The 27744-nt window shown below is 40.4% G+C and overlaps 1 protein-coding gene and 1 long non-coding RNA gene across 4 annotated transcripts; one reads left to right on the top strand and one right to left on the bottom strand.

Annotated features, from left to right (window-relative positions):
* Nucleotides 1–801: 801 nt before the first annotated feature.
* On the top strand, nt 802–26535 carry LOC111666203 (voltage-gated potassium channel subunit beta-3). Of its 3 annotated transcripts, none has more exons than XM_023421467.2 (14): nt 802–1443; nt 19151–19194; nt 19279–19316; nt 19606–19685; nt 19933–19977; nt 20618–20662; nt 20779–20822; nt 22135–22221; nt 22379–22464; nt 22569–22689; nt 22791–22885; nt 23049–23169; nt 23852–23940; nt 24118–26535. In XM_023421467.2, the coding sequence occupies exons 1-14, from the start codon at nt 1148–1150 to the stop codon at nt 24205–24207; spliced, it is 1281 nt and encodes a 426-aa protein (XP_023277235.1). In that variant the 5' UTR covers nt 802–1147; the 3' UTR covers nt 24208–26535. The 3 variants fall into 3 exon arrangements, with proteins under 3 accessions (XP_023277235.1, XP_023277233.1, XP_023277236.1); XM_023421465.2 differs by lacking the exon at nt 802–1443 and adding an exon at nt 5043–6666; XM_023421468.2 differs by lacking the exon at nt 802–1443 and adding an exon at nt 17679–18203.
* Nucleotides 15056–18971, bottom strand: LOC147818245 (uncharacterized). The gene is made up of 3 exons (XR_015438160.1): nt 18899–18971; nt 16312–16565; nt 15056–15398 (listed from the first exon to the last, which is right to left on the bottom strand). It is a non-coding gene; the product is annotated as an uncharacterized LOC147818245 (long non-coding RNA).
* Nucleotides 26536–27744: the final 1209 nt, after the last annotated feature.

Genomic DNA, 27744 nt, shown 5'->3' on the forward strand with positions numbered 1-27744 from the left:
GGGGTGGGGGGGGGGTCTTTATCTTTATGTAAGATACATATCAGTTTTTGTTTCCAGTATTTGCCACTGAGCTGGGACTTCGCAGTTATGCATGAGGAGATTAGAAGGTGGATTTCTTTTCATATAGTGTTGAGAAGATAAGTAATCCTCCGTCAGTATCATCATTTTTCTAAACCGCAGCCTCCCGTGTTCCATATTATTTCTATTTGTCTGTCTTTATTTCATTTATTTTAAATTCAATTTCATTTTAACACTCAGATGCTGTTCTATCCTTTTCATCTGTTCTAAGAGATTTTTTTCTTTTCGTTTCCCCTCCAGTGGAAAGCTCACACATTCTGTGCTTCTCCATGGGTTGTGTGAAAAACAGGCACTGGGGGTTTGGCTAGCACATTAACCCAGAACCCAACAATAACACTCAGCACTGGCCTGAAGCCGGTGCCACGCTTTGGGAGGATGCCACTCTCTCTTTGTTGGAGCCAACAGGAGCTGGAAGGCAGCAGGAGTGTTGCTTATGATGACATGGCCCCTGCAGATTAACTGATCAATTGTCCATGTAGGTGAAAAAAAAAAAAAAAAAACACATTACTACTCAGTGTCTGGAGAAAAGGTCAGAGAGTTGAACTCTCATAGCCTCCACTGATTCAGATTATATGGCAGCCACAGAAGAACACATACTTCATCCGGGCGCTCTCTTAATCTGAACAAATGTAAGCTGGTGGGGCTTCAGCACAAATCCCTTACTGTCCCTCCTTTGAGAGATAAAGAGAGAAAGATGCTGATTGCTTTCCCTATCATTTTTACTCAAAGAAGCACCTCACATCAGCTGGAGTCATTGTTTGTGACTGGGTGTTGCTGCTGACATGTTAGGACTGGCTTTGTTTTATTTTGGATTTAGACTCCACAAAGGAGCAATCAAGACCTTTTGATATTTTACAGGTGCTTCAAGTTCTTGTTTCCAGCAGTTTGATGTCTGACATCTTTGGGCCGGATGTTTCAAATCTTCATGAATCTCTATCAAAATAGCTCTGCCTTGTTGTTTTGTTTCCAACTCAGAAGCTGTTTTTACCTAAAGTAGATGTAGCAGGTAAAAACCAAGCATAAAGGGAAGAACGATTTTCATCAGTTCCTGCACTGGACCCAGATAGCAATGTTTGCCAGCCGTGGTGGTAGCGGAGGAGGAAAGGGAGGGAAATACTCGGTGGAAGACCTCTATGGCATCAGCAAGAAGCCCAAGGCATCGTCCTCCTCTGGGAGTATTGTGGCCAAATCTGGAGCCCGGAGCAGCAAGACCTCGGACCAGAGGACCGAGTCTGAGGCCCTGGCTTCACAGATCCTGGAGGCGGCGCACAGGCTGGTGGAGCGACGCCGACTGGAGCTCTACCTGAGAGAATGTGGCCTCTCCCTGGCCGAGTGCGAGGCTGAGCGCTCTGCCATGACATACAGGTGAGAGGGAAAAAGAGAGCTCCCACGATGAGGTCTGTAATGTCTGAATAGCTAGTGCAGCAAAGATATGATGTGAAATCACAATGTAAGTTGATTCTTTGAAATAAAAACTTGTCAATAATCAGAAAATAACTAGAAAAGGTGTAAAACAACTATCACATAAAAAAAGATTAGGCAGATTTCGACAAAGAACATATTAATACAGCCAAATAAGGACACGCGACCACAGGATAAAGTACTTAGGTTTTGCAGAGAGTCAGACAGAGAGTATCAGACCATCCTGAGCACTCAGCCATCTGTGGATGATCCATTTAAATAACATGATTAATATTTTTCTAATATATTACTAATGCATGAATGTAGTTGAGTGTTTGAAGAGGGCTGCAATCGAAGGCAGTGAGTGGAGACATCATTCAAGGGTGAAAAAAAAAACAAAACATATATATTTGCAGTTCCCCACCAGTGACCTAGAAAGAAACATTAGGCGTCTGATGAGATTTCAAAGCAAAGCAGCGCTGAATAAATGTGGCTGAACTGCAGACACATTTGGTTGTTGAGCATCACTAATGTTAATGGAAGATACAGGAACTTTATGGGATTTGTACATCAACAGTTGCCTATTTTCACCCCGCAAAAGACACATCAGTGGGGCAGAAGCTCACGGTCAGCGCCGCATGATTTGACAGCGGGAGACAGGCAGTCACCAGGTTAGCTATTTTTGGGATGAAAAGGTAGACATGAATCATTTTCGCTGAAAAAGTTTGGAATTAAACTAAAAGGTAGTACAGCATAAACACAGACGCTCTACAGCACATCGTTCCATGTTTCATCATTCATCATTTAAGAATATCAGTGGCACGGTTTATTGGAAACCTCATATTTTTAGGAAAATTAGGGTTTTCATGACTCAGTATGACATTTAATTTGATACCATGTATCCCAAACAGACCAACACAGTTAGTAAGACCACAGTAAAGGCTGCCTCTAGGTGGCGGTGTCACCTTGGTGTGCGGACAAGTCCGCCCTGTGGCACAATGATTCACAGTCTATGAAAAGGAACAAAATCTCCAGGCTTAGAGGGAATCGTTTGAATGAACTGGTGACGCTTGCAATTTCATAAAAAAAGAAATGCCCCATTTGCACTCAGATCTAGCAACTTATTGTAGCATTTACTAACAGCATCCGAGTGATTTGACCGAAGTACATTTAAGTCACAGCAGAGTATGATTCAGCTGATTCTACCAGCTCTGCTTCCATCACTGGAACCGGCTCTTGTGAATTTCCTCTTACATTTAAACATCTTTAGTGTCCCTGCAGCCTCTGTGTGTGATGTGTGAGCTGCGGTTAATTTATGTAATGTTGCACCAGTTTTAAACTTCCTCATGGCTGAAACTGATGACTTGTAACTTGGCGTTCTCTCTGATTTCGCTGGTTTTGCTGGAAATTCGGGAAAGTGAGACATACACTTAAATTTTGACAAAACAGATTATGAATTCATAATCTGGTCTTTCAATAAAATAAAGCTTAAGGGTTAGACGTATTACAGTTTGTCAGATGGAGTCTAAATTTTGAGTTAAGTCAAAGCAATTCTGCTAAAAGCATTTAATGACTGTCCTCTGACTCTCCCGTCTTTGACAAACTTAATGCGAAGCTGAATCGTTTCAAGATGAACCAAGACCATAAGAAAAACAAGATGTCTGAGGGAATACTTCAGTGTTAACAGTTTCACTGAGGATGAATGCCTTCAGCTTTCTTAAACCACATGCACATTTCATGAGGAGGTACACCGCAAACAATTCCCTGCATTCTTTGTCTCTGCTTTAGTAGATGCAAGTCAAAACCAGCTGTTACCGTCTGTCCAGCTACCAGAAAAATGACAATCTGCATCTACATGTTCTACTGGACGACATTTACAGTTATTTCTGCCAGTTTTTAAATGAAAACGCAGCCACTTGAGACGCAGATAGGATCAGACCAGCATTATGTAAATGAGCTTGAGCGTGTTATTGAGGCTGTAGACTTTATGGAGGATCACCAGTAGGAGAAACATGCTTTGTAATGAGCTTTCGTGCAGAGTCTGATGGCAGACTCTAGGACATCATCATTATACAATCTGTTGCATAAAGCCTCTCCATAAAAGAAAGACGGTCATCCCCTCATTTCCTGAGACTTCAGTTTAATGCGGCCTTCCTGTTTGCGGAAAAAAAGTGAATGAATGTATCTAAAGACAGACTCGGTTTTGTTGCGCCTCAATACAGAGCTTAAAGATGGAGCAGCTGGTGCTCTGTGAGAGTGAAGTGAAGCTCCCAAGTGTGTGTGATATCCTGAGCTGTCAGTTTCAGTGCAATATGAACTGTTGGGCAGACTAAGTGTCTCAGTGTCATTGCTATTCAAAACGTGCTGATTGGACACTGTTTGGAGTGAAGGTGAAGTCTTAAGCCTCTGTGTAGAATATTAGTCAAACTGATATAAAAAGTTCAGATACTTGGATTAAGATGATCTTTGGCAAACCGACTGCAACGGGGCAGCAACATCCAAATGTGTGTGCAGGTACTCACTGTGCTCGCACAGGAGAGGAGATCATTAGACCTTTCTCTTTCAAAGTGTCACAGTGGGTGGCACTCACATTTTCTTTCTGCATATACAGCTGGAAACTTCCCATCTCTCAACTTGTACTGAATAGCTCTTTAAAAAGAGCTGATTGCCAACTCGCTGGCAGCTCATCCTGGAACCACAGATCGCTCTAAAAGCAGGATATCATTGGGGCGTGAGAACAAACTGACAGAAATGATGAAAATTTGTATGTATGACTGTGTGTGTGTGTGTGTGTGTGTTCTGCATTTTTATTTGCATAAGTGAGGTTCTTTGCAGATGGTCCTGCTGCGAGAAACAGATACTGCAGAGCAAACACTTGCAACTTTTTGAGGATTGACAGTCTTCTCTGAGGCTGTGGCAGTTCACATTGTCAACACAGCTTTACAGGAGCTATTATCATTGCCTGGCCACTAAATGACACATCGCCTTTACTTTAACGTGATGTGATGTTGATGCAAAATGATATGATATGTCATTCTTACGGTGTGAGCTGACGTTGGATGAAATCATGAATCTGTTTTGTTCTGAAAGGATGATGATGATGACATTGATGATGATGATGATGATGATGATGATGGCGTTTCAGTATAATTTAGGTGAGTAGTCATATAGATGCACAGCATATCAAGTGAAAAAAAGGCACATGGAAAACTGGGTGTGGTAGAAAAACACAGATCCTTGCATATGGAGATGGAGAGTCATGTGTGAGAGATGAGGAGCTTTGTCGATTTATCATCGACTATAAATGAAAATTAAAGACAATATAATGAGGATATTGTGATATCGACTCTAACTGACATTTTGTGTGCTGATATAAAAAAAAGAAAAGAATGGTGCATGGTGAATTTTTTTTTTTTCACTTTTTCAAAACGCAGTAGTGCGTATAAGCTCCACTAACATAATGTGACGATGTGATGAAATGTGTGTACACTCGTGTGATGAAAAATGTAGAGATCACACCCGAGAGAGCGAGAGATAGAGGGAGAGGAAGGGAGAGAGAGAGAGAGAGAGCGCGAGGGAGCATCTTGCAAACCCCCACACAGCTTGTGTGTCGTGAACATTTTTTGGAGCCTCTGGAAAAAAAAAAGGGAAAAAGGGAAAGGAAAAAAAAAAAGAAAAAACAAAAAGAAGTCGGACTGTGAACTGACAGAATGATGCTGAGGGAGAGCCAAGAGGCGGCATCATCTTCGAGCGTTTGAAATGTCTGCTGCAGCTGATTTTTGGGCCACTATGCCGGCATTTTTTTCAAATCCGTGCATCGTGAGATTTTGCCGAATAACAGGAGACCTGCACAGTATCTGCCGCCGCTGCCGGTATGTGAACGACCTCACTCACTGAAGGTAATAATAAAAAAAAAAAAAAAAAAAAAACCCGGCTCGGTGTTTGCTCTTGAATTTGTTTCTGCTTCTTTTTTTTTCTTCTTCTTCTTCTCCTCACTCTCTTTCTCTCTCTTGCATCAAATTTGATGCTGCGTGAGGCTGCTGGGCGATGATGCATCGGTTGGGTCTGACGGTGTGAATTCGCATCCTATCAAGTCTGTTTACCCTGTTAGGACCAAGGCAATGTAAATTCGAACAATCGAGCCAGTTTTTCCTCACCCACCTTGCGACAAATAGAAGAAAAGAAAAAAAAAAGCCTTATTTCGACGCGAGGTGTGAGGATGCCTGTAGCTGTGATTGTGTCATTGCTGCGGCACACTCCGGAGCTCCTCGGCTCAAGTCCGACACAACTAACCTCAGCTGAAGAGAAGACAGCAAGCTGGCAAGTGCTCCACCACCCAACATAAGCCATACGAGCCCTTGCATGTATGTGCGAAAAGGCCCAGACTGACTGACACTCTCGAGGGGGGGAGGCATCTATTGCACTGAGGTTTTGGGGTCTTCCCAAAGAACTGCCACATCCTCAAATCTGTCTGAGGACCGCTGTGAGCTTACAAGCTTCCTGATGATTTTTGGAGGGCAGCCCTGATGCATTTTGTGAGTGTGAAAACTCTAAGAGCCTTTTTGCCAGGTCTGCATCACCAGACAGGAGCCAGAGCAGACGGTAACTCTGTGTGTGTCATGTTAGAGGCTGGACTCCTGCCTGCTCCCACCAGCTCTCAGCCAAAATCTCTGACCTGCCCTGTCTGAACCCTTTGTATGAGCATCACTGCTTTGCCACAACAGCACAACGGGAAGCAGTGTCAAGCAGTACCGACAATTTGCAGACATTACTGCTTGTGTGACTTCCTGAACCGGTTCCCCACACCCCCTGTCCCACCCCACAGCCCCTCAACTCTCAAAAATAAGAGACACCGGAAACCAGGGTCAAGATGCAGGTCTCATTCGCCTGCACTGAGCACAACCTCAAGAGTCGCAGCGAGGACCGACTTTGTGGCCTTCGCACCGCCCCGCCACCCGGAGGAAGCAGTGGAGGAGTAGGGGGCGGTGGTGGAGGAGGAGGAGGCGGCGGCGGCGGTGGTAGTGGAGGAGGAGGTGGTGGAGGAGGAGGTAGTGGACAAGGGAGTAATGGCAACTACATGTCCCAAGGCTCAGTCAAGACCAGGGAGGGGTCCGGGTCCCGTCAGACTCCACAGGGCCATGCCCACATGAAGGAGGCCATCGGGCGCCACACCAGTATGAAGTACAGGTGAGTATGGGCCTGTGGAGGAGAGGAGAAGCTGGAGCGTCAGGTGGTGGAGGAGGGTTAATTCATATCAGAGGGATCTGACTCAGAGATGGTTTCAGATTATCTCCTAGGTACTAGATTATCATGATGAGCATCAGTGGCAAATCCTCCACCATAAACAAGGTGGCAGGTGATTCTCTCATCATGACACTGTGCCAGCCAGGCTTTCTTTTTTCCTATTTCTATCAATCTCTTTGTGGAGATGTGAGGTGAATTTAAGGTTAGCTTGAATTATCACCAACATGCATGCTATAATATAATGTGCTGACTGCCTCCATACCCATTAGCCGAGATGAAAGCACCTCAGTGAGAGCACATACAGCAGTGATGTTACTGACATTATAAAAAATATGACATTCACTCTCAAAAAAGCTTACACTGATGGATGTAAAAATGCTTATATAATCCATAGGAAACAGCCATAGTGTTATCACAGTATAACAGACAGTATGCATGTAGGAGCATTTGCCTCAGGCTAAAGTGATTTATGCAGATTTTCCCCTGGCCTCTTGCTCTTCACAACAGATTAATAAAAAGCCTGTATTCAATAACAGCTTCCCTTAAAATCACCCCAGGACACCCAGCTTTTCTTGTGAGGTTTTTAAAAGCATTTCATTTTCATAAAATAGTGTTGCAGAGGACTACCCTATGCACAGAAAGCCATTGTTGCACACACCAGGTCTGAGTCATAATGTAGGAAAGAAAAGCAGACGAGATAAACAGCAAGACAGAACGTCACTTGTGTTTTTTCCTCCTCTTATTTTGTCTCAGCATCATATTCAGTTCACCTTGATGGATCAGAGCCTCAGCTTGACAAGGACAGCTGTTCATGCAGCCTCCACTCACATGGGGGTTTCTTGGAGCAGTGGAAAATAATGTATACTTTTATAAATATGTATATAAAAGCACACAGCATGCACTTAACATTATACCTTAAGAGCATAACCGCATACCATTTGTTTCCTTCCTTTCAACTGTAAAATTCAATAACTAGGTGGAGAGTTTTAATGACCTGTTTTCCCGTTAATCAGGTTGATTGAATTGCTGCCATTCTCTTCAGTCAATTTAGTTTTCATTTAATAGGATGTTTAAAAAGGGAATGAGGCACAAGATGAAACCCAGATATCTTCACCACTGTTTCTCCCTTCCTTGAGAATTACAAACACACACTTCTGATTGGGTGGGATCATTCTGGATGCTCTGCTGTCTCCGGGAAAAGTGTCACTAATAGGGAGTGCAGCAGCACAATACGTCTATATAGCATATGGCCAGCTCCAGTTGCCAGTGGCAACACCCTAGGCATTGCCTTTAGTTTTTGTCTGTCTTATTTCCTAATGAGCCAGCACTGCTGTCGCTTATCAGTCCTTTCTGCAAGTGGGTCCGCTCAAAGCCCCACCACCCGGCCACAGAGTGTGTTTGTGGCAGCACAGTGGTCACACGTTCTCCATTTTACACTGTTGTCGCAATCAGACTGAGGTCAGGGAGGGAAGAAACGGGAGTGTACATAAATCACATCCGCATGCTGAATGAATGAGTCTGTGCAGATAGTAGATGTCGCAGATTTCTTGACATGACATTGATTGAGGCCAAATTAATACCACAACAGAGCAGAAGTGAAGAACTGCAAGTAAATTCAATCTGTATTCCGTTTTCCAGATGGCACCCATCATTACCTCTATTTGCCCTGTTTGACTGCATGTTTTTGAATCCCTCCCTGCTATCTCATTAACCTCAGTATTCATCACTCACCGGCAGGTCACAGACAATGGCACCTGCTGCCAGTTATCACTCCCATGAGCCCCTGCTGTCGCCCCCTGCCCCAACTCTCCCCCTTTATCTCCTCTCTTTGATCAAAGTTTCTCAATTTCTGACTTAATTTGCCACAGCGAATACTGTTGCAGTGCACTGCACCATCCTCTGTGTGTTGAGCTGAACAGGTGTGCGTGCGTGTGTGTGTGTGTGTGTGCATGTGTCTGTGTGTGTGTGTGTGCGTGCGTGCGTGTGTTTGTGTGTGTATAATTTTTAAGATAAGAAAAAGGGTGATGAAAAGGTGCATTAATCTTTAATGCAACAACAGAGAATGCCTATTCATGTCTATAATAGAAAACCTGCTTCATTTCTTCAGGAGTAATTGAAAATAAATGAACATTTAAATATAATTTTTTTGTCTTTCTTATCTTAGAAGAGTTGAATAAATTAGATCTTAATACAAGTATCACTGTGTGATTACAATAACTGTAAAATTATTGGACCAACTTGTCAGAGAAAATTTCTGTGGACTCTAAATGATGACTGCATACATTCCTCAAACCTAGATAAGAACATAACTGCACCCAAATTTACAATTTACAATCATATAATTATGTTGGATTTCTTCATTTAAAAAAATGTTTTGAAAACAGTAATGATTATTTTTGGACCTGTTGAGAGGTGAGTCTGGAAGTCACTCAGGCAAACCTCTGTCACAAATTGGTCGTTTCTATGGTAACAAGGCCCTCTCCTTTCACCAACAGCAACCTGATAAGCAGGTCAGGTCCATTTCCTGTGTAGATTTATCTGCCACTGGACATTTCTCATGGATTTTTGTACGTTAATTGCTGCTGGGCACGTTGTTGTCAGTGGCAGCTGAACTATCTTAATGCATGAGTGACAGGAAGTGCATGTAAATAGGAAAGAAAGCCACACTTAAATGAAATATGCAACACTACAACACACATGGAAGGAAGTCTGATAAAGAGTTAAACAAATTGTTTTGGGGCTGTAAAACAACTTCCAGGACCGCAGGGGAAACAGGAGGGGTCCAGGGAGTATGACACATGGAAGCCATTTTTGCGTCCATGTGTCATCCATGTGTCTGTCACCCTGGAGGCCTCAGCTCGTAATTTGTCAAAGGAATCATTTGACATTTTGGGAAATAAGGTCATTAGTTTGCTTGCTGAGAGCGAGATAAGATGAGCCAAAACCTGTAGCTAGTTAGCTTAGCTTAGCACAAAGACTGAACACTTCAGTTTTTGTAAGGATTAAACAAATGAGCAAACTAAGACACAATGTGTTAATTAGTGAGCTTTGTTTCCTTTTGACAGAGCCAGGCTAGCTATTCCCCCCTTTTCCATGCTTTATGCTAAGCTAAGCTAAGCAGCTGCTGGTGCTAGCTTCATATTAAATGGTCAGATGTGAGAGTATCAGTCTTTTCATCTGACTCTGTTGTCGAACTGTTCCTTTAACAAATCCAAGTCTTCTAGTCTTGAAGAGACAAGTTGGACACTGCCACTTAACTGAAGGTCCATTTCTTAGCCTTTAGTTGCGCTCTCAGTCATACCTCACAGTCTAATCAGTGTGATCTTCCTCAGATGCTGTGATGTGGTAGAAAGCTCAGGAAAAAGAGTTTGATGGTGGGCCTTGAGTTAGGATTATTTTGTTAACCTTCTATTTTCAAGGTCAAGAATGAACTTACACCACCTCAACCGCCTATAGCTTGTTTTATTTAAAGAGGAATGACATAACAAGCACTAGTCAAAGTAGAAAACAAAGAGAAATGTCCAGTGGATGGTGATGTATGACATAGCTAAATACTGTAATGATAATAATAGCTAATATTCAGCTGCATGTTTTAGTGGAGAACAAGGCCTACATGTATTTGCATTTGTATCAGGAGTTGAAGTGTCCTGACATTGAACTATGCAGAGTGGCCGTGTTCACTTGAACAGTGAGCTGTGAAAGCCTGAACTCTCAGTAGCTGATGAAGTAATGATCGAGTCATTGTTATTGATGAACAGCCCTGTCAAGTTTTACAGATATACTGTGATCATTTAGAGCCACGAGACAGTGATCCAGTCTTATTACTCTCACAGCGGACCTGTTGTTAGAGTTAACCCTTTACACACAAGCACACACACACGCACGCACATGCACGCAGACTATTCTCACTTTTATTAATACCCTATGGAAAGCATATGTATGTAACTTGTAATAAATCACAAACAGTAATAAAATGACTGCATTTCATAGAGTGGAATCATCATGAATAATAATCATGGTTAAGGTCAAGGATAATTAAGTAATTTGGCCTCATATTGTTATCATGATGAATTATCAATGGAAACAAAAGGTTTGGGTAGCAAGGGAGGAGAACAACAACCTTGGTCTCAAACCCTCCTCTCTCCAAAAGTCAGACTACATCTACAATTTTCAGATTTCTGTCTGGCTCATAACCAAAATATATCCAAACTATCTGTTTTTGGCTGCTAAACAGCAAAAATCTGGCTGCTTATTTCATCTGCCACCTACTGATATATATCAATGAGTTGCTGAATGTTATAGTTATAAATAATGAAACTGAAGAATACTTTAGACCATTATTATTTGTGCAGCTGCATGTTGGAGCTAAATATCCACACCACATCAGCCCTAAAATAAGAACTTGTACACATAAAATGCCATAAAGCAGATCAGACTGCTTCATGCGAAGTAACTGCTCAGTGTCGTGTGATGAGGCCTGCATTTGTCAATACTAGATGGATGCGAGGGCAGCAGCAATCAGCAGCAGGCTCTTTCTGAACCGCGAGCGTCATAATCAGAGGCAGAAAGTCCACGTCACGTCCTCTGAATATGACTGTCTAGTCAAAGTCAAAGTCTGATTTTGTCTTCTGGCAAAGACAAAGTCATCACTGCATGCCATTACGTAAGAGCAGAAACGCAGACTGATGGAAAACAATCTCCACAGGTCCTGGAAAAGGTCTCAGTTTTTCTGCTCTTCTAATAGATATACTTCTAATTAATAAATCATTTCGGTGTGGTGATAAAATAAGACTGTTCTGACAGATCATTTAGATTAACAACATTAGATTGATCAGATAAATAACAAAAGTTGTGTTTCAACGAATGGCTTGCCATCATATTTGGACTGTGTACTTGCATTTAGAGATAATGCCACTTAGAAAAGACAAAGAAAGATGTTGATGATTATGATTTTGGTTGTTGGGATATTCTAACTAATTCCAGGTGGCTTTAAAAAGTCAAACAGCCACCTTATTCAGCTGTATTGACTGTAAAAGTGATTACAGCATCTCAATATTACAAATCTGACCATGTCATTGTGGCAAAGTAGCTCAGTTGGGATGTTTTAAATTACAAGAAACAAATGGAGGCACGGTGTGATGCTCCAAAACTACTCTGTGACTGCATTTAATCATTTTAAATTCATTGAGCTGTCAGGGTCTGTGTTTATGAGGCAGCAGACCAGGAAACTGACGTATCATTCTAATATTCATCTTCATCTCTCTCTCAGCAGACATAAAACAGGTCGGCAAGTAGCAGCACAGTGCAGTGACCTTTGAGACGTTGAGGTGACTCAAAATTCAAAGTGATTGGTCATTTTTGGATTGTTTCACCTTCAAGTGACATTCAAAAACATAATCTGTGTCAATGAGAGGAGTCTTACACACACATCCTCTCTAAGTCCCAAACTTTGAATAGTAAAACACTTCACACTTTTAATATCAGCTGGTGGACTCTCAGCTGTGCCACTTCATTACATGCAATTGCAGTTAGTAAGAGAGTCTTGACCACTAATAAAGCGTCAGCGGTTCATAAAACCGGAGGAGAGCAGATGAGTTTGTGTGAGCGAGTCTGTCTCTGTGCTTATTTAAAAATTTGTTTTTTCCATTTGCTCCGCTCACAGCGTGTGTATTTTATAATTAGGACAGACCTACTTTCCTAAATGTTTAAATATACCTGAATTAAAAAACATCATGTAACATGAAAAGTCTGTAGTTTAGCGTAATTCATTAATAATAGCTGAAGCAGGAATTGGTACCCTGTCAGAATTACACTGTGTTCTTGTCCCTCAGAGCCGAGTCAGACAAAATAACATTTTCTCACTTATCTCTGTCGCTATGCCGAGAATTTGGGTTTATTTGTCCAGCTCCTGATTGATCTGTCTCTAAAATTTGTGCCTCTACCTCAATACAATGGAAGTGATGGAAATTTGTTTGTGGTGCTCACAGAATTGAAAAATATTCATTTTTTTTATTCAGCAACAACAGAAACAGTGAAATCTTTTCAGTGAAACTACTTTCTACAGAAAAAAATAGTCCCTTTAAAAACTGTTAACAGGACTATAGATTAACCAAAGTCACAAGGACACATGGACTATAGAAAAGAGATGTAGGTGTTTAAATGGAATTTGTCAGTGCTGTGAGCGCCACAAACAAAAATGTATTCACCTCCTCTGTATTGAGGTGGAGGCAGAAATCTCTGCATGGCTAATTACTCGAGAGAGAACATTTCCTCGTAATTTAGATGAACTGACCCTTTAAAACCCAGAAACACAGTGTGCAGCATTATTAAATAAGAACAGACAGTCCACAATCTTCCCACAGTTTGTGCTCAGAAAATGCATGTATACGCGTACACACACACACACACACACACACACACACACACACACACACACAGACACACTGATGTGAGTGTTATTAATATCTAGATGTGCTTCCCTCTGGAGAACAGCCTGCTCAGCATGTGTGTGGCATTTTATGACAACTGCAGGAAAAAAAACTCCACCTAACCATCTGTATAGAGTGTCTTCCTCCAGTCTCAGGTGAAAACTAACTGTAAATGTCAGCATAGGTTAAAATGCTGACTACACCATGACAGAGCACCCGCGTGCCTCCTTTCTCTCCATTAATAATGTATGGAACAGCCAAGTCTCTATATAATCACCTTGTTTGAGGTTCATGATTTATGGCGCGAGGAAAGAATGGACAGGAAAACATAGGAAGCCACTACTTATGAAGGCTGCGGAGAAGCATCTGTGTTTCTGTGTGCCCTGCTCATGAGTGCATTCATGCGTGGCCGTATGCAGATCTGTGCCTGTGTGCGAGTGTAATTCTCATCAAGCGTGAATATCCATGTGAAAGCATCGACCAGCCCCACTGACGCTCGCACAGCATAGATCTCTAACGTACGCCAAATCCATGTCAGATGAAATATAGGCCGAGTGTCTGTGTACATGCATGTGTATGTGATAGTGTGTGTGTGTGTGTGAGAGAGAGGGAGAGAGGGAGAAAGACTGCCATGAGGGAGGTAGTGTGAGGAAAGAGAGAGAGCATGTGTCTCTCTCCAGACTCACTGATAGTAATTTAGCAGACTGCAGCACTGCAGAGAGCAGTGGAGTTGCGAACAGGGAGGGGGCGACCAGTTGTCACACACAGAAACAATGACATTCTCCATTGGCAAGAAATCAAAATAATAATGATTTTTTTTAAAAAAAAGGTATTTTCTGTGGCACAGCAGTCGTGGAATTCACCAACTAATGCGCACTGGTTTCTCATTTGCCCCCTGTCACGATGTGCTCATAGACGGTGTGAACCAAACATGTTTGTGTGTCAGCTTCATGCGCCTGTTTTCCATCTTGAAAAAGCGTATTGAGTATGAGCACAGTCAGAGAGAAGACGCATGCATTTCTGAAGCAGTGGTGGATGCTACTGGATGCTTGACATTCTCCTAATGCTGACTCATGTTTTGTACTTGCTACACATAACCTTTCTGTTTTTCATCATGCTACCATTTTAAAGGGGGACATTGAAAGAAGGTGGACTGCTATGTGACTAAGGTGGTAAACACTCTCTCGCTTTATTAATGTAATTATTTCACACTATTACAAGAGAGCCCTGGGCTAAATAAAAGCCTTTTCATAAATGTATGAAAAGGCTCTCTAAAGATGTCAAATAGTTTTCCTTAAATTCCCTGAAACCTTACAGTATAGGTGATATAATAAAAACCAAACAACAACATACAGTCTACTGAATATAATGGCATTGTTTATTTAAAGGTGCACTGTGTAAGATCAGATAAGGGGCAGCATTTCACCTCTTTGCGCCCGTCCAGTCGTCCCTACGTTCCTTATAATAACATGATATTATAATATAATTATAATAATACACTGTTGCTCATGAAGTTGGAATAAAACATTTTTTACTTCTTTCCATGAAATGATTGTGACAATGTGATTTATTTAATTTCACCTGGGTAATTGGGACACATAATGTAATCATTGCACCTGGTCAAAAGTGATTACTGATGCATTTAAATAGGAATAAACAGAGGATTGTGTCTGAAAACAAAATTATTCCAACTTTATGGGCAACAGTGTTTATAATAATTATTTATATGTGCATTTATTGTTGATATTGTTAAAATTATTGATAGCACTAAAACAAACTAATAACTATTAATACTTTGTTGAACTACTTTGTTCACCTATATAAATATGAAGGCAAGGGGATGCTGCATGGCACATGGATGTTAGAGCAGTATGAAGAAGGGATGATGACAACATCACAAAGGCAGAATCAGAAAATAATTTTTATTGCCAGGTATGTTTTCACTTAAGATATTTCAGAAAGATAAATTTATACAAGGATACAAAGATACATTTATAACAAAATAAAACAATGAAAAAGATACTACACAAAATACTATAACTATGTACAAAAGTGTTGACAAAACTCCTGCTGGGCGGGATGTGCAAAAGGTAGTGATTAGGGGATGTGCAAAAATCGTTGTTATGTGCAGGGATAATACCTCAAGGTGTTACTGTAATGTGGTTGTTGATGATTGATGAGGCCAGACTCAGAAGGAAAGGCAGGTGCTGGTCCATCAGTGGGGATGGCTGCACTGTAATTCTGGTCCTGATACAGACAAACATGTGCTACGACAATTACTGTAGATCATACAAGTTCTTTATATTCAAACATGTTAGGTCTCTTGTGTGTGTATAATAAATAGTAAGGATAGATATGAATATGCTAAAATAAATACAGTATTGCTATTGGCATGAATATGCAGAGATATACACAATGTGAACACTAGTAACAGTATGAATATTATGAAATGTAAATGTAAGGAAATGAAGAGTAAACAACTAGCGGTATGATTAGAATTCAATGTACACACTGTATAACCAATAAACTATACAGTAGTACAAGTATGGATATACTGTAAAATACATAACCAATATAGGCAATGGTATAATTGTGGTATAAATATTCATTATTATGAATCAGCAGTATGAACATGTACACACTGTAGCTCTGATATAATCACAGTGGTATAGACAAGTGGTGCAGAGCTGAGCAGGGTGACAGCTGAGAGGAAGAAGCAGATCCTGAGCGCACTGGTTCTTGAACGAAGATTCCAGTTGCAAGCAGTCTCTTTGTCTTACTTGTAAAAGTGAATGATGGAATTTTAATTACCTAGACCCTCCTCGCTGTGTCTGTAAACTCTCTGCCGTCGGTGTTGGTATGACAGGCAGAAGCGGTGTCTGTACTGACTACAGGTCTGCGATAAAGACAGAGGTGTGCCGAAATCGTGTATTCACTCTGTCTACTGGATCCATACAATCTGAATGTATGGTCATCAGTTATAAAATAAGCCTAAAGTTACTGATGTGACTAGCCGGCAACAGCTGGCAGGAACAGGCTAACTTCTACTAACCCTAATCAGTATCATGCATCTATGCCATTTGAATGTTTTTCAGGACGGTTTGTTATTAGTTGCACTAAAGACACTGTTCACTACAGACCAACATTAGATGTCACTCACCAGTCTAAAGGTTGTGAGCTCGGCATTAAAACCGCATCTCTTTACTCGTCAAGAGCTGTCGCCAGTGGCACCAAGATTTACTCTTGTTTTGCTTCTTTTCTTTGCCGTTGAATGTGGTTTCTTGTCGGAAGTGGTACCTCGGGATGGAGATGAAGATTGCTTTCTAGGAGCTACAGCCATCTCTGTGTTTCTGTGATGGTAGTCGGGAGCTGTAGCATAACAAGCTCTGGAGGAAGCTCTTCTTCTTCATGGGCCTGAGGGCAGATTAGATGCTAAACTGACTCACACAGCATCTAGTTTCAAACAGTGGTATTACAACACAGGACGGGTCAGAGCTAGCTGGTTAGCATGCTAATTTCAGTAGATATCTCTGAAATACAATATATAGAGGTCTTGGTCATGACATCATCCCTTCACACACTGTTGATAGTGTTAGTTCATTTTTGAACATTTTAAACTGAAACTGTGGCCAGATCTTATATTGCACCTTTAAAGTTAATTTATTATTCACCTTTAAAAATAAGGATCAAGTTTGGGACTGCACTTTGACACAAACAATGGCCTATAATTAACAGTGTATACTCTCAGCATGCAGATACAGTTAGCTATCTTGCAGGTGCATGTTGAGACATAATTACTGTTGTTTTATAATTAGTTTCAAACTTCATTTTAAAAAATACAAATCTGATTAAAGCATCTTTGTACAAGCAGGGAATACTTTTGGATGCTGTTACTGGTGCAACCTTGTCAAATGTTGTTAGAATTTTTTTTTCCTTTAACTTCCCCCTAGTGAAGTCAAGGCAAAATGGTATAATTTGATGGATGTCACAAAAACTGCCAGTAAAGGAGAGAACAAAACAATGAAAAAATATTTAAATAACAGATTTGAAAAAAAAAATGCTTTAGAAAAAGTCTCTGAAGTGTGTTTTCTCCCATGTGGCTCATTTATATTTACTCCCAGTGTTCAAAGTGACTGTCAGTGTGTGAGAACAGGCAGAGCTGTCATTGGTTGACAAACAGTGAACAAGAGCCAGATTACCATACAAGGAATCAACTACATCAGACCCCACTAACATTTTTCTCTTTATATAGTATCACTGACCTTCCACCTGCATGCTATTTTGACAGTTTAAAGTAATGACACAAACAATAAGTGTTTCACACCCACATGCAGCACACACATGAACACTGACACCCCACACACCACACACACACACAAACACACAAACACACAAAGAAAGACACAAACGCTTACATATGCAGGAATCTAAAAATAGCTTAATGTCAGGCATTAAAAATAGACCAGAGAAAATAAGAGCAGGAGTCGTTCGACTGAGTCTAAATGCTCTGACAGTCTGTCTTTCTGCATTTGGCTATTTGTGGCGGACGCAGGCAGGCAGACAGGCAGAGTGGGGAGAGGCGCTGGAGATGAAAAGACGGCGAGCAGCGAGTAGCACTGCAGTTCTGCTGCCGCTCCAGCTGGCTCCCCGGCTAATTAGAATGGGGGAGAGCATGCATGGAGGAGGAGGAGGAAGAGGAGGAAGAGGAGGAGGAGAGCAAGCATGAAGCCCACATCATTTTCAACTGTACATGCTCCTGTGGTCAGAAATGCAGCTCTCTGCTTCTCCCTGTGCACCCTTCAAAAATTCAGCTGTCTGGATAATCAGATGTGGCACGCTGGGTGACGACTCCTCTGTAGCTTATGGAACATTTTGGACCGATTAGCATACAGAACATGGCAGCTTTTGCCTGGACTCGATCTAAGCTGAGCTGAGCTCGCTTCCCTCCAGCTGTTTCACTGACCCAGTGTAATACACTGAACTGTTAACATACGAAGGATAAAAGGTCAATTGTTCAGAAATAATTAGACACAGGCTGTAATTTAACCACAGGTGAGAAAGACTTGAACTCAGACGCTTTAGTGGAGGAGGAATTCACACCCAGGAACACTATGAAATAAGTTATATGAGGTTATGGTTTTATCTTGTGTCATGTCTCAATTTTAAGCATAAAATCTGGTCATTCTATGTCATGTATTATAAATCATTTTATTTTATATCTTTGTGTATCAGCGATCCATTTATAGATTGAATGTGTCTTTTAGTTTTATGATAGACAAAAGTAAAAGTAAACATAACTCCACAGTGTATAAATACCGCTATTCTTCAATGGTACCACAATTGAAGTATTAACAGCAAAATGTTCACAACTGTCAAAAAGTATTAATGCCAAAAGTGTTATATCATAATATACAATATATTATCATATAATTTTTACTGCTACTTCTACTGACGTGTATGCAGTTTTTTAATGTTGTAGCAAATTGGGTTTGACCTGACTACTCCATAACCTGTTATAATGTATCATATTTTAAAGGCTAATCTTAATCTTTGTATAAAAAATCTTTTCTAACACAATATAATACGATTGTAAGCAGATATAAGTGTTAACAGATAGTAGATGTAGTAAATATAGTAAAACACCGCAGTAATAATATCAAAGATTAAATAATATTAAACAATATTTCACTCTGAAATGTAGTGGAGTAGAAGAATAACATGGAGAAAATAAGGTCAAGTACAAGTACCTCGAAGCTGCACTGACTGCATGGTAGCTACTTTCCATCACTGCTTAGTAGAAGTGGAGATCAGGTAACCAAGTCTCATCATTCAGGATTATTTTCCGCTTTGCTTGTCACTTACACACATCAGTGTACAGTAAGAAGGGATCTCGGCTATGATTGATGTGTGAGCAAACGTATTCAAAATGCCCACACATCATAGTGTCTTCTTCCGTTGTTTATTTCTGAGCCTCACAGCTTGCTTTTTCATCTCCATAGGAACCTGGGGAAGTCAGGCCTCCGTGTTTCCTGCCTTGGGTTAGGTGAGTTGGTTTGAAAGCAGGAAAATACTCATCTCCGTTCCAACCCCTCAAACAAAACAAACTTCTATCTCTCCTCTCGTTTAGGCACCTGGGTGACATTTGGATCACAGATCTCTGATGAGGTGAGAGTCTGTTGGCCCTCTGTTTGTATGAGAAGTCAATTCCAGAGCACTTTCACTCTTATTGCTTTTGTGGAAAACGCCAGACACTGTGAATGTGAATCTCGGTGTTTTCAATTATAGAAATGTTTCAAAATCCCACAGACCTTGAAAGTATTGCAGCTTAGTGCGATGTTGTGTATATCTCTACTGTATCATCCTCCCTGCATAGTGCCCTTCCCGGACGACCTCTGGGTAATTGGAATTTATCCATTGTCTCCCTTTCACAGTCTCAACTTTTGTGTTCCCTCAGATGGCGGAGAACCTGATGGCCATAGCGTATGAGAATGGAGTGAACCTTTTTGACACGGCAGAGGTGTATGCCTCTGGAAGGTCAGACTCTACCAAGCACCAATTAAATCTTCTGCTTTTCTTCCTGTTGAAAGTTTTTGTATCAGGACTTTTATGTGTATTTCATAGCCTCTGAGTGCAACTTCTCTCTGAGGCAAATGAACAGCTCAAAACATAGTGTTCAGGTTTCTTTAATATGTTTGCAGATTTCCTGTTTGCTTTAATGTTGTTGTGCAGTGACTTGAAGTTAGCATCAAACTATCACAATCCATGATGTGCTTCTCCACAGAGCGGAAATCACTCTAGGGAACATTATCAAGAAGAAAGGATGGAGGTGATGTCACTCATTTTTCCAAATTGACTAACGTGCATGTGAAAAGAATATAAAAATATATTTTTTGAAAGCTTAATAATCCCTAACAATCGCTTGCTTTTCTGAAATGCACTGCATTAACACGTGTTTTCATTATTGTTGGAACAAATGCACTATTAAATTATCTTGAGGGAAATTCATTCATTTAAGAAAAATGAGGAGCTTTGGCCTCAGAAAGACTATAAAAGGACAAAAATGCAACCATGTGAAAATAGATTCCCAGCTCACAATACTGCCACACACTCATTTGTGTGGGAATTCCTTGAGATATTTTTATTCTGGAGAAAAAATATATCAATAAAAACAAGTCAGACTTTATGCTTATGCTTTTGTAGTCTGTCACTGCCATTTATTATGTCAGATGAATTTGTCGATATTGAGAAAGAACACAATACTGGTTTATAGACACAATATTTTAATGAACCATACCAATAGCAAGCACAGAGAAACTGACTGTTATACTTACTTACATAGCCAAAGAGACAATGACACTGTACACAGTATTAGAAGTAGAAATCGAGAGATAGAACAAAAGATTTTCCTACTCAAATTCTATCTTCATATCTAAACTGTGCTCCTAACCCTCATGTGTCCTTGCCAGGCGTTCAAGTTTTGTCATCACAACAAAAATCTATTGGGGAGGCCAGTAAGTATAATGTTAAAAGACTATATACTGGACTATACTGTTTTTTTCAATCAGAATCCTTGTTTGCTTTTATCATTTCAATGGCGCATCAATCGTGTATTTTCAACACTCCACAGAGCAGAGACGGAGAGAGGACTCTCCAGAAAGCACATCATTGAAGGTAAAGTATGATGATTTTTTTCTTACAGTTAAGTACCTGAATACATTTATAAAGAATAATGACTTAAAAAGGTAATGGGCCTGAGCATAACTGTGAGCTCAGGCCCCCGAAACTTTGTTTCATCACTCAATACATCCTGCAGTAATCCTATAATCAGAAAGTGGTCAATTCAGAGCTGTGTTTTATTACTGAATTCCTATTTGTTTGCTGAAGATATTAATAAAAGTTCAAAAGTCAGTTTCTATCAGAATGAGTGGAACTTTTATTGTAGTTGAAATGTATCCCAGAGAGCATTAGTTCAACAAACCTGAGTTGTGATGAATCATTTGATGACCCTTTATTCTTTGAGTGTAAGCATTGTTTGTCTCACTCAGTTAAAGCCACCTCATGTCACGTCACAGTAGTTACGTCCACATGCCTCATAATCAAATAAATTACTGTGTGTCGTAACAGCTAAAGAAAAAGAATGAAAAAAAGTATATTCCTCTGCAGTTGTTTATGATTGCTGGTAGGACATGAAGTGTAAAGAACATCTCAGGACTGTTGTTTCTCCAGCCACTTAATCAGCCCCCCACCCCTCCATCTTCTTTGTTTTGTAAATAGTACGGCCTTAGGGTGCCTGTTTACCAAAGAGTTGAAGGGGCTGTTTCACCGTCATGAGGCTTTTGATTTGAAGCAACTGCATAATGAGCGAACTACATGCAGCTCTAAAGGTTTGCACGACATGCAGTGATGACTTCATACAGTAGTTATGTCACTTCATTTGTGATTTTAACCTCTAAATCAAATTGCAAACAAACCCAAGTTCGGAAAGTTAGCACACTGGCATTGCTTGGGAATCTATATCGTCAAAGTGTTTAATTGTTGCCCAGAAGCTCTTTTTAGCCATGCTAGCAGCATGGCTCTGTGTATGGCAGTGTGGGTCGGTCAGTTTGGCCCTGGTGGAAATATCTCAACTGTTGGATGGATTCCAGTGAAATGTTATACAGAGGTTCATGCTCCCCATGATGAATCACTGACTTTGGTGATCTCCAGCTGCTTTGGTTTATGGCTAAATAACTAACGACATCCCTGTCAGCCTCAGCTGTACTTTGTGTTTAGTGTTAATTGGCATGTTACATGATGTAAATGAAAATAGTAAACATGGTGAACATTATAACTGCTAAACATCAACATTTTCATAGTGAGCATTTTGGCATGCTGATGTTAGCCATTAGCTCACAGCACAGCTGTGCTTAAAGTCAGTCTGGCTGTTGACTTTTACTCTTTTTGATGATCATGTTGTCAAATAATTGACTATTGCTGTTGACAGGTTTAAGAGGATCCTTATCAAGACTCCAGCTAGATTATGTGGACATTGTTTTTGCGAACAGAAATGACGTCAACAGTCCAATGGAAGGTCAGTGACACATGCTTGAAATTCTTCTTCTTCTTTGCTGATATGCATAGATCATGTAATAGTCATAGTAATATATGTTTTATTTGTGAATCAATTAGCTGAAAGTGATAAAAAAAGAGTGTTGTTGAAATATGATGTTATATACTGTGATTTGCAGAGATTGTACGGGCCATGACCTTTGTAATAAACCAGGGTATGGCCATGTACTGGGGAACTTCACGCTGGAGTGCCATGGAAATCATGGTGAAAGCTCATCTCCCATTCTTTACAAAATTTGATGCTGTCAGCTTATGGCAGAAATGCTGATCGGTAACCATGGCGTTTTGTTTCTGTCCTTTTGGCACCAGGAGGCGTACTCAGTCGCACGCCAATTCAACCTGATACCACCTGTGTGTGAGCAGGCAGAGTATCACTATTTCCAGAGGGATAAAGTCGAGGTCCAGCTTCCTGAGCTCTACCACAAGATTGGTTGGACATCCACAGTCTCACAGCTCTATTTATCTTTATTTTTTCAATTGAAGCTTCATTTTTGTTTCATTGAAATGTCTACGCTTATTCCAATCTTTCAGGTGTTGGAGCAATGACCTGGTCTCCACTTGCTTGTGGATTAATCACAGGGAAGTACAGCGACGGTGTACCAGAGTGCTCCAGAGCAGCAATGAAGGTCAGTTCGATTTGACTGGTCCTCCTCTGGGATTTCTCTCTCACTGAAAACCAGCCCCAGTGTGATTCTCTACCTTATCAGTGAGGTATTGTACTGTGAAATCACTATAGAAGTCCTGCACATTGCCTTATCATTGCTTCTCTCCATTTTGCTCCTGGTGAAGGGATACCAGTGGCTGAAGGAACGAGTGAACAGTGAGGAGGGCCGCAGGCAGCTCGCTAAAATCAAGGAGCTCCATCTACTGGCAGACAGACTGGGCTGCACTGCTGCACAGTTAGCCATAGGTATGACCCAGGCAAATGACATGATTATACAGTGCACATTCAGGGACTTATTCTGTGTGTATTGTTGCATTAGTGGAAGATAACATTTAGCTGTTTCTCAGATTTGGATTTTAAATGTGCACAAGACTACTGAAATGTTTGGTCATTTATTTCACACGAGTCAAGTCAATTTTTATTTATATAGATCACAAATCACAAATCACAAATTTGTCTCTAAGGAGCTTTACAATCTCTACAGCATACAGTATGAAATCCTCTGTCCTGAGATCCTCCATAAAAATTCTCCCCCCAAAAAAACCCTCAAATTGAAGTGCTTTGATTTATTATGCACAGCGAAGGTTAGGCCACAGATTTGAGCATGATTTAGTGCATCACACAAATCTTTCCAATGTGCCCATCTGCCTGTGTCCAACCACTCTATTCCTGAGCAATGGCTGTATTTGTTAATTACATAACTTTTTTTCCATCTTTGTGTTTATTCAATAAGGTTAATTTATTGCTTAGGTTTTCCCACTATCCTTGCCTGCCTACTACAAAATGTTCTAATTTGGGATCACTGTCACGATTAGCAAATCTTAGATCAGAAATCCTGCTCAAATATATTTGATGCATGTTTAATATGGCCAGTAGATTGAACGTTGATGAGTTCTATTGGTTTTCTCTCTTTTTTTTAATTCTACAGCCTGGTGTCTGCGCAGTGAGGGAGTCAGCTCAGTACTTCTGGGAGTTTCTAATACAGACCAGCTACTTGAGAACCTGGGTGCCCTCCGGGTAGATATTTATTTTTCCTTTTTTCCTCCCACATCAATAATTCTGCCTGACATACTGAGCTACAGTTGTGTAAAACAATAGATAAACTACTTTGTGTGTAATACGAAGTTGGTAAATCTGACAGACCACAGAAGAACACATTTGTAACTGAATGCTGTCCTTCCCTCCTCCTTCCAGATTTTATCTCAAATGAACCCTCAAACCATTACCGAGATTGATGCCCTGCTGGGAAATAAGCCACACTCGAAGAAAGAGTCACGCGCTTGAAGATGCAAATCTGAGTGACAGATGATGTTTCAAGAAGATGAAGAAGACAATGACATTGGGAAACATTGCTTTTTGCTCTGCTGTATACTCAACAACTTGCATGTCCTCAGCAACATTATGCTTCCAGTATGTGCGCATATCCATTTTGCGCAGTACATTGTATCATGTATGAAAAAAAAAAAATCTTTCAATTGTGAAAAAAAAAACAGGTCATATATTGCTCACTGCCGATTGTTCACAGATTAATTATTTCTACAGAGGGGGAGGCTAAAACAGGTTGGAGTGACATGTTTCTGCAATCCATAGAGACCAAGAGAGGTTGAAAAATATTCAACAGATTTGACTCTTGTTAATGAAATGTTCTAAAGTGAAAAAAACACACCTATGTGCTAAAAATGAAACTTTACTGCGTTAACGGTGCTTTCATTGGAGTCCCCCCTCCCCTCGCAGCTGCCTGTTATTCTGTATGATGTTTAGTACCCAGCAGCCAGAGAGCCAAAGGTTAGTACTCATGAGTCTAGCCTAACATCTCCCATAGTGTGCATGTGACTGGTCTGCCACGCTCACTGCTTTACAGGGTTGGGAACAATGGATTACTTGTAGAGTCATTACAGTGATGTGACTTTAAAAAAAAACTTAATCCATTCTGGTATTACTTTAAAAAAAAAAAAGGATCAGATCACATGCTTTAAAAAAAATAGGCCCATTCATTTAAAGCAGCAAGACAGACAGTAACACATTTTACACTGAAATAATAACTGATTGTGGCTCAAGTTACTTGATCTAAATTGGAAATAATTATTACTGAACTGGCTTTTGAATTAAAGTATCTCAGTGCACTATGTTTTTACAATTTAAAATTGTCAGTCAAGAATCTATAGTAGTTGATTTTGAAAGTAACTTTCCCAACCCTGCTGCTTTCTCGGCAGTCTTTTTGCCTCTTCTGTTTGTAAACTGTGCGCATGTCCCTTTAAGAGAGAATAGCCCTAACAGGGTGTAAATGTGGCATGGCTTTTATGGCTTATGTAGATTTGCAGTGCCCTTGTAAGCCATTTTTTACTCTAAATGGTCTGGCAGTTTGATTCAGGATGCGTGCTGGTGGGCACTTTTGCTTTAAAGACTCTCTGCAGTCTGCAGACACAGCTGTGTGTCCATCTGACATATAATCTTTGTATTGTCCTAAACTGTATCAAAAGATGTTCACGGCACTTTCAATGATGCCATTCTTGTGAAGAGCATCATTGTTCCTAAATCAGAGGTTTGAGACAGTTGGACTATATGGGAAGGTCACTGAGCGTCTGACACAAAGATCTGGACACACTGTGGTGAACTAGTAGTTTTCCAATGATAGGACATAAATGATACGTCTGAGTTTATCAAATGTGATATTACTCTTGCCACAGGTCACTTGGGGTAAGATTTAGCAAATGTAACTTTTTTTTGTGGAAGCCTATAAATATAGCTTCTCTGCTCATTTCTCTGGGAGTTCTCTCTCTCTGTATTATTTGTTCCTTTGATTCTTGCACACATGCACAGGTCCTTTTATACTGTGCATGCCCATGTCTTTTCCCTTTAGTTTTGTATTGATTTCCGTACTTTGTAATGTGAGGGGGATTTGTTCCCTTTGTGGTTTCCCATGAAAACGGCACTAATCTCCGGGGCAGGGTGTGTTTTGATACATGAAGTTGTTTTAGCTGGCACAAGGTTACATTGTACTGTAAATAGGCTTATCTGTTTCACAGTGAGATAAAAGATAAAGGTTACATTTATGAATGAAAGAAATTCCTGAAGGAGCAGCTGAAGCGTTGCTTCCCTCTGTGACTCTGTGATGATGTACAGTTCAACTGAGTGTAGCTTTCAGTGTACATAGATACTTCAATCAAACCTTGAAAATGTAACTTTGCCTGCATAACTTATATTTTACTGTCTTGCAAACAAAGAGAAACCAAATGAGAGACAACTCATACTGAATGTATCATGTCTGTTGCTCAAACCTATCTAACCTAAAGGGACAAAGCACATAACATGTTTTAAAGGTAGTTTCCTTTTTGTGTTTTTGAACCTGTTACATAAGAACCTGCAGAGCTCTCGTGCAAATATTTACAACAGGATTTGGGCAAAAGGATATTCACAGTAACTTCATGCATAAACACCATTCTGAGTCAAAATTGTGCTCACCTGTTTATGGAAAGTCAAAAAGATTTTGTATTGACTATTCATAACCTGAACATTTTAGCTGAAACAGGCCAATCATAGCTGTTATGTTGAACATTAACGTCAGCTTACCTTTCATGTTAACGTTTGGAATAAACTGTTTGTTTGAGTATATGTAAAGGGATATTAATTTATGAGGCACACAAAAACAACTTATGGATAAGTGTGGACTGTTACCCACATTGTGAATTGTAGGATTATAATATAATTTTCCATTCTCACACACAATGATGGTTTCTCTACATTTTACTGAACAACACGCTCTTGAGAACATACACTCACGTATATGACCTTATAACTAACACACTTTATGTGTACAAATTAGCAAAAAAGCAGCAGCAGCTCCTTCAACCATAGCTTTTTCTCATTGTAGTCAAACTATTAAGTTAAAACTGGCACTGCTTGGCAGACATGCTGTTACAACTAGTCAGTGTTCATAACCTGAACTAACATAACCTCCACACCAAATCCACACAACGATGCAAACTTCCACAGCTAACCAAACATTGAATCTACCTTTGACCCTGAACAGGTTTTCTACATCTCTGCACCCAGTGAGGCTCATAATGTGCGTTTGTGTCACTGCTGCAATAACAGAACTGCTTCATGGTCTCACACTAAAAAGGAGCAGAATTTTTTTTTTTGCAGGTGTAGAAAATGGCAGCAGCATTTACTGAGCATGGAAGAGCATGGAAACAATACCATAGTTTTGTCTGTTTCTTTACTAGCTAGATGTGGCCCATTTAAAGCTTGATTATCCATGTAGTATGTACAAACTGTGCAAATTCATATCAAAATACAAAACATACAGAAGTCAACATCAACTTTTCTCCATCGTGTTACAGTAGGACATATTTTGAGGTTAGGTAAGTGATGTCTCTTGTCATTGATATATTGCAATGACAAAGAGGCTGCTTATGACAATCAAAGTGGATGAATAAGACATTTTCAACTTGCAATAAACAAGCCATGCAATATCATTCTGCTTAACAAATCAAAAAAGAACTCGGACCACAAACTAAGTGTACTCCTGTCATCCTCACATCCTCCAATATGTCTGGCACCCCTTCACCTGTGGCGCCAGAGTCATTCAAATGGACTGTACAAGAACAAATATCAAAGCCGTGTGCCCAGCACTGTCTGTGCTGCTAAAACAGCAGAGCCTTCTGGGACGTCTCACACACTTAACACAAACAGCAAACATCTGCAACCTCTCTGGGGCTGGACTCCATAATGTCATCAGAGTGACAGATGACACATATGTGTGTACTACCATGAGCCACTCTCTGATAAAGATAATCATATGTGCTGAAAAATGTTGGA

Source organism: Seriola lalandi, unplaced genomic scaffold (genome assembly GCF_002814215.2).
Source record: "Seriola lalandi dorsalis isolate HSWRI2012SDOR001 ecotype SW California unplaced genomic scaffold, Sedor1 jcf7180002054672, whole genome shotgun sequence".
Taxonomy (NCBI): Eukaryota; Metazoa; Chordata; class Actinopteri; order Carangiformes; family Carangidae; genus Seriola; species Seriola lalandi.